This window comes from Pseudorca crassidens, chromosome X (genome assembly GCF_039906515.1).
Source record: "Pseudorca crassidens isolate mPseCra1 chromosome X, mPseCra1.hap1, whole genome shotgun sequence".
In the NCBI taxonomy this organism is placed as follows: Eukaryota; Metazoa; Chordata; class Mammalia; order Artiodactyla; family Delphinidae; genus Pseudorca; species Pseudorca crassidens.
This window is the reverse complement of record NC_090317.1, coordinates 91,462,312-91,470,037: the sequence shown is the minus strand read 5'-3', so window position 1 is coordinate 91,470,037 and position 7,726 is coordinate 91,462,312. Positions and strand designations below refer to the sequence as shown.

General features: G+C 49.1%; 1 protein-coding gene across 1 annotated transcript; it reads left to right on the top strand.

Annotated features, from left to right (window-relative positions):
- Positions 1-4,099: 4,099 nt before the first annotated feature.
- LOC137216683 (CXXC-type zinc finger protein 1-like) lies at positions 4,100-7,394 on the top strand. Its single transcript, XM_067722735.1, has 8 exons — positions 4,100-4,291; positions 4,418-4,581; positions 4,962-5,169; positions 5,271-5,381; positions 5,706-5,755; positions 5,971-6,067; positions 7,019-7,171; positions 7,248-7,394. Exons 1-8 carry the CDS (start codon positions 4,100-4,102, stop codon positions 7,392-7,394), a joined length of 1,122 nt encoding a protein of 373 aa, XP_067578836.1.
- The last annotated feature ends 332 nt before the right edge of the window (positions 7,395-7,726 follow it).

Sequence of the window (7,726 nt, the reverse complement as noted above, 5' to 3'; positions counted from 1 at the left end):
CAGTAAAGAGACAGGAGATATTGGAGAAGTAGGTCTGAAGTCAGAGATGAAGAGCAAAACGCTGTCCGAGATTCTTTGAATGAGCCACAGTGATGAAAAATAACTCAAAGGGAAGTTAAAAGTTTAGCTGGGACAAAACAAGTAGTGCTTATAAACATTCACAGCCATAGAGAGGTAGTAATGCTTTCTTTAGAGCTCGCAGACTACTTCTTAGTTCAGCTCGAATTTCTCACCTCTTGCCCCAATCCCTAAACTGGATTTGATAAAAACTGTGAAGATTTAGCAGGGGATACTGTTGTAGTTTATCTTATGACAGGGCCGAAAGTAAGCTCATCACACGAGATGAATTGTGCCGAAGCACAGCAGTAGAGGGCTGCCGCTCGCTCAGGCAAAACAGCCCCGTCTGTCCTGCTGTGGTAGCTTTTATTAAAGCATTATCTACGTTTACATTTTAAGACTTGTTTTCTTAACATTTCAGAAATGCCAAAGCAGCAACCTATGTTTTTATTAATTATACAAGCAATAATTGGCTTTCTTGAAAACATGCCGTGCTTCGTTCTTGAGCGCAAAAGCAGCACAAAGTTCCCACCATTATTTTGATTATACTGAAGTAGCACAAGGACATTTCCTTGCGTTCCCACCACTCTGATTATACTGAGGACATCTCATGGATCAGTGCCCAAAGCGCTCAATGCTTCTTTTGCAGGCCCCCGGTTTGCTGGGGTGGGGGCTCAAAGCAATCAGGACTGTTCACAGCTCTGGCTTATTCGCATGCCCCCAGTTTGCCGGGGAGGGGGGGCTCAAAGCAATCAGGACTGTTTGCAGTTCTGGCTTATTCGCCAGCCCCCAGTTTGCTGGGGGGGGGGGGCTCATGGGTCACGTCTCCTTTCCATGTCCTCAGTTATTCCATTACAGGATACTGTCTTTAGAGGCTAGGCTCGAACCAGGACAATAGCTTCTTAACAGCAACTTCTTAACATTTTTGAACTTTGCTTTTCTACATGATGATTAGTTAGATGCAACTCTAGTGTAAATTACAGCATTTATTTGCTCTTATCTTCAAGGAATAATATGCAGCCAGATAAATTGCAGTAATTTGCCACTTTGCAACAACACCAGGCAAGGCACCTGATCATCAGTAGCTACTGGACACTCGTGTGTCATGTGTAAGCAGGGCACTGCACAACCAGTAGTGAGCAAGACCAACATTGTCCCTGCCTTCATTTCTAGTTGAGGAAAATGGGTGTGACAAAACAGGTGTGAGGGGTTCAGACAATGCCTCCATTTACTTCTTAATTTCAAGATTAAAATAAAAGAAACATTCCTGCTATATAATTATGTCCACAAATTCATTCAGAAGAGAGGCTGGTCATCCAGATGGAAAGGAAGCAGAGAGAGCTTCCCAGACGGTGATGCCAAAGCTGAGTCCTGAAAGGTGAGCAGTGTGATTGTAATCTTTCACAATGATAATGTTTTTTTCTATTTTACTTTTGTTTTACTTTTACTAATATATTTTTCTTTATTTTCATTTTACATCATTTTAATCATGTATTATATAAGATTGGAATTTTTACATGTTCATGGTGAATCAAATCATTATAGAATGACCCTTTGAACCCCAATTAATACTTTTTGTCTTAGTATTTTTAGTCTGATATTAATATAATTGACCTTGCTTTATTTTGATTAGCATGTACCTGGCAAATTTCCTTCCATCCTTTTATTTCAAACGTTTCTGTAGCCTTATGATTTGCCAGGTTTGGCATAAACAGCATATGGCTAGACTTGTTAATTTTCATCCAAAATGACAATCTCTGACTTTAACTGGAGAGTTTACCCCATTGACAATTTTTTATTACTGATTATGTAATAAAGTATAAATTTCAAATATGAACTTATTACTACCTTCTTACATTTTTCTTTCTATTTTCCTGCCTTTCCATAAATCTTTTTCTACTTTCTCGACTTCTAAAAGCTGATTTACTTGTTTTTCTTTGTTTTTCTCATTGCCTACCTCATGACTGAAATAGCAGATAGTAAAATGGTACTAATATGAAATTATTCAAAGTAATCGGAAATGGTAAAGGGATCAATTTTCCTGCCACATACAATAATGCAGTGAAGATCACCCTGATGTGTGAAACAGGGAGGCACTGGTGTCAAAAGAAACAAGTGTATCCTTCATGGCACACAGAACGGCGTGTACGTAACTATTGTTTCACTGTAACCATTTGTTTCAAACTTTGGGCTGTACAGCAGCTCGGATATTAAGGGTCTGGAGCAAGTGCAAACACAGTACTCTCGGGAAGGGGTGGCGCTAAGGTCGATACCGGACCGGAAGTCGCTTTGCTGCCGTTTTTACCTCAGCTGCCTTGAAGCTCTCCTCCGTGTAGCGCCTTCCGTGCGCTGAGGTATCTTGTGAGGGCTTTGAAGACGGAGGGGTGGGTGAGGGTGTCATCGAAGGGGATTTGGGGGTTGATAATGGGTGTCTTTGGAGGCAGGATGGGGACTTGTTCGAATTTGAGTTGAGCGCTCAGATCATTATTTTCTGTCTTCTTATATTGTCAGCTGAGACCACAGTTGGGTATGTATTGTTTTCGTTAAGCTCTAAGTATTTTCTAATTTCCGTTATTATTATTTTTTTTACCAAGAGTTTAGAAATGCCTTTTCAATTTTCAAAAGTTAAGGCTTTTGTTTCTAACGCGACTTCTCTGTGCCCCGTGTGATGCTTATTCATTGGAAAGTGTTCAGACTTCCTTTAAGACTAAGGCCAGGGTGAGTTTTTATTAATATTGCATCTGTAGCTCGAAACTAGTATGTGTTCTCTGGTTGATAACTGTCTTAACCAAAACGTGTGTATTCTTTGTGTGTGTGCTTGCTCTTTTAATCTTTGAGAGTAATGATTTGCGTGTATGTGCAAATGCACGCAAACATTTAAAAACATTTGTATATTTATATATTTTAGCAGGCGTTACTGGGTTCAGGTAGGAGTAGTTTTCAGAATAAAGACTGTCAAATTATTCTAGGTGAGTGAGTCAGGGCAGACAGCGCACAGCGTGGCACGTGCAAGTGGGGGAGGGGGCAGGGCTTGGCATGGCTCAGCATGTGAGAGGTAAGGCAGAGCAGAGTATGTACAGGAAGTGGGGAGGGGTATATGAGGCTGAGAGTCTGGGAGGCGGGCAGGGCCTGGCAGCGCATGGGACCCACAGGGCTGGGAGCCTTAAGGCAAGACAGAGTGTGTCCAAGAAGGCAGAGTCAGGCATGTGGAGCCTGGAGAGACTAGGCAGACTGGGCGGGACAGAAAGGTGGGCGGAGCATGTCTGAGGGGCTGGGCCGGCTGGGCAGAGGAGGCTTGTCTGGGACCATGGTGTAGGGCAAGCAGGGTAGCAGGTGTGTCCTGGAGGGTGGACAAGGCAGGCTGAGCCCTCTAAGTGTAAGGAGGTGGAGTCTAGCTTTTCTGGGTGGATATGCAGGGCCTTATGAATTCGACTGGGCAAGATGCAGCCAGATGGACTAGCCAAGTGTGTCTGGATAAGGTGGGCAAGCAGGGCCAGGTGGTGCCAGTCATTCCCAGGCAGGCAAGACCTAGTGCATCCAGGCAGGTGCTGTGGGCCCCAGCCACAGTGGCCAGAGGGTGAGGCCAGGAGTGTTGGGGCAGGGTGAGCCCATCCCCACCCACTTAGTGCTGACCCAGAGCCCTCCTTCCATCAGCACAGGAGCGCTACTTATAATCCCTGGTCTCTGGTGAATCTAGGACACAGGGTGGTTGGGGGAATGGAGCTGGTGCGAGGGTCTGCCCGTCAGTTCTTAACTGTGATACTCTCAGAGACTTTGCCATAGTCCCCCTGACAACTGCTCACTCGATCACACCTGCCTCAACTACAGAAGTCTGAGCTGTCCCAGAAGTACCAGGTGGGGGCAATGCCATTGGCAGGAAAGGAGGCCATACACCAGCTGTTGTCTGAAAAGGACCTGCCTCAGTACTGAAGCTTATACCAGGACTTTTATATACGAGATTCTTGACAATCAAAGCCTGATGAGTGTATGGCAGGGCCCCTGCGTGGAAGGGTAAGGACATTGAAGGCAGGGAGGCTCAGCAATGAAGAGAGAGGCGGCACGGAGTGTCCAGAGATCATTTAAGAAACAAATTGGGGAGACCTGTCAGCATTTTTCTCGCCTACAGCCCTGGATGAATGACACTGAGGACTTCCCATTCCTAGATTCTGCACTGCAGAAGCAGGCAATGGATACGAAGAAAAGGAAGAATTTGAAGAAAAAAGTGGAGTGGAAGGTGACAGAAATGGTGGAATGGGGGGCATGGAGGCAGAGGTTGGGGGCAGAATGCAAGGTAGTAGTACAGGGTTAGGGGGCTGACACTGATTCCCCTGCCCCTGCTTTGACCACTCTTGTCTCACAGAAGGAGAAGCAGCAGAAGCTCATGGAAAAGTCAGAAGACCCAGAGCAGTCAGGTGCCGAGCACCCAGCCTCACTGCGGCAGTGCCTGGGGCCTGACTGTGTGCACCCCACCCGGCCAGGCTCCAAGTACTGCTCGGACGACTGTGGCATGAAGCTGGCAGCTGCGTGAGTGCACCTGGAGGTTAAGCAACAGGGAATAAAGTAGGGCATGATCTATGCCAGCTGTAAGTCCATCTACCCCGCTACCTATGCATCCTCCACCATTCGTCCACTCATCCACCTATCCATCCACCCTTACATCCACCGACCCGCTGAACCACCCATCCACATTCCATCCACCAACCCACTCATTCACCCTCAACAGTCACTTGCCCACCCAGCTGTCTAGCCATGCACCCAACCATCCACCATCCAAGCACGCATTCACCAACATTCACTCATCTACCATTCATTATCCTAAACATCCACCATTCGGCCACTCATCCATTTCTTCTTATTTTGATGCCCCCACATACGCATTCCATTCTTGCTGTCTCCCCTTCCAGCCGCATCTATGCGATCCTGCCCAAGCGCATCCAGCAGTGGCAGAAGAGCCCTTGCATTGCTGAGGAGCATGGCAAGCAAATGCTCGAGCGCATCCACCGTGAGCAGCAGGACACCCACACCCGCCTGAAGGACTTAGAGTGCCATTTCCATGAACTTGAGGCCATCATTCAGCGTGGCAAGCAGCAGGCTGTGTGCAAAGATGAAGAGGTGAGTGGGAATGGGTGGGGTGGAGCAGAAAGGTGCCTGATATCTTGCCCTGCCGTCCCCACCCTGCACTGCTTTACTGGCCCTTCTACTGTCCTATGCAGAGTGACAAGCATGGCAGGAACAGCGTCAACCTGCAGATCTTCTGTGTCTCCTGCGGGCAACCCATCAATACGCAGGTTGCCCTGCGCCACATGGAGCGCTGCTTCGCCAAGGTTGGAGCATTGGCTGGGGGAAGATGGGGCAAGGGTGTTTTTGGCTGGGTGGGGTCCATGAGGAGGGGGGCAGGTTTGGTGCCCGGGTATTTGTTGTAGAAGACAATACAACACACATCCATGGCTCTACCCATTTGTGCTTTTCTTCCACCCCCAGTAAAGGGGCCAAGATTTGGGCATCAGCCACTGGTGAGGGGGGGACATCGGCTGAGCAGACAGGAGCGTAGCGTCCACAGGGAGCAAATGTGTTGTTTGGGGCTTTTTCATGGGAGGTTACGCAGTGTGTGTCTATAGTTCCTCCCATTTGTACTCTTTTTTCCCCAGTATGAGCGCAAATCGCCCTTCACGTCCATGTACCCCACTCGCATTGAGGGGTGAGTGTGAGTGCTGCTCAGGGTCAAAGGCACGATGTGGACAAGGTCGGGAGCAGGGTGTGCAAGATCAAGGGCTGGATGTGGGTAGGCTCAGAGACAGAGGTGGGCAGATTAGCGGCAGGGTATAGGTGGGGTTGGGGACAAAGTGTGGGCAGGGTTCAGGGTGGGACCAGCCTCCTCCTGACCCTTAGCACCTCACTTTCACCTCTCCCCAGAACCGCAAGGCTCTTCTGTGATGTTTACGACCCACGGAGTAAGAGGTACTGTAAGCGACTCCAGGTGTTATGCCCTGAGCACTCGAAGGACCCCAAGGTGAGACTTTTCTTTCTCTACCTCATCGCCCTCCATTCCTCCCCTTCTCCCTACCTGACCACCTTCCTCTCGTCCTCCAGTGCTTGATTGCCTCCTATTCCTTCTTCCTTCTGCCTGACTGCCTTCAGGCCTCCTGACCAATCCCTATGTATCCCCTCCTCCTTTCCTGACCTCCCCTACACCCCCCTCCTCACTGCCCAATCACTTTCTAGTTTTACTTTTCTCCCTGCCTGTTTATTTATTCATAATCTCCTTGCCTGACCCCGCACCCCAACATTTCTCTCTCCCTCTGCCTGACCAGCCTCCGTTCCTCTGCTCCTCACTGCATAACCATTCCCCATTCTTCCCTTCTCCTTGCTTGCTCATCTCCCTTCTTTTCCTAGCCCCTGCCTGACCACCCCACAATCCCCCCTCCCTCCCTGCATGGTTACCCTCAATTCCTCTCTTCTCACTTGCTGACTTCCTTCCATTCTTATTCTCCCTGCCTCACTTCCCCAATCGCCTTCTCACTGCTTGTCATGTCCTAAATCCCTTCTTCTTCCCTGTTTGATCAGCCCCCATCCCTTTCACCCTCCCAGCCTTATTCCTCACCTCCCCCATGCTTTACCAACCCTCATTCATCTACTTCTCCCTGTCAGACTCCCCCTCCATCCTTCCTCTCCGTCCTGTTTGATCTCTTTCTGTTCTTCCGTCCTTCCTGCCTGATCACCTCCATTCCTACATCCCTGCTTAACTTCTTCCTCCATTCTCCATGATTGATCATCCCCCTTTGGCCCCCTCTTCTTTACCTAATCACTGAATTCCTCTTTCCCCCCGCTAGGTCACCACTCCCCATTCCTCTCCTTCCTTCCTGCCTGCCCTCTATTCCCCTCTTCCTTGCATCCTGCCTGCCTGATCACCCTCCATATGCCACCCTTCACGTACCTCATCATCTTTCATTCTTCCCCACAGGTACCGGATGAAGAAGTGTGCGGTTGCCCACTAGTGAAAAACGTCTTTGAGCCCACCGGTAATTTCTGTTGCCTCCCCAAACGCTTGTGCAATCACCACTACTGCTGGGAGAAGCTGAGACGTGCCGAGGTGGACCTAGAGCGCGTGCGCATGGTACGTTACAAGGCTGAGTGGGGCCGAGGGGCGGGATGGAATCCTAGAAGCCCCTTCTCATGCTTGCCCCCCACAGTTGCTCAAGCTGGAAGAGCTGGTTGAGCAGGAGCACAAGGTGCGCACAGCCATGAAGAATCGGGCAGGGCTGCTGGCCCTGATGCTTCATCAGACAACCCAGCATGACCCGCTCACCACTGACCTACGCTCCAGAGTAGACAGCTGAGCTCTGCTCAGCTGAGGTCCTGTACTCAACACCCTGTGCAAGGGAGACACTCTACGAATTCCTCACACACCTGTTCCTCTAACATCTTTCTCAGGGCATCTCAGAGTTTCTCTGCGCTTCTCTGTTCCCCATTTAGTCTCCTGTCTCGGTCTACGCCTCCTTGAGGTGGGGTGGTCCTCAAAATCCCCCTCTTTCTGTCCGTTCCTGTATCCTCCGTCTCTTTCTTTCCTGAATCTGGGCCAGGAGATCTGCCCTGCCCTCATCTCCCACCATCCAGAGTTTTGTTTAAAAACTTTAGAACAAGAGATTTTAATATCCTCTGGTGGCCCCTA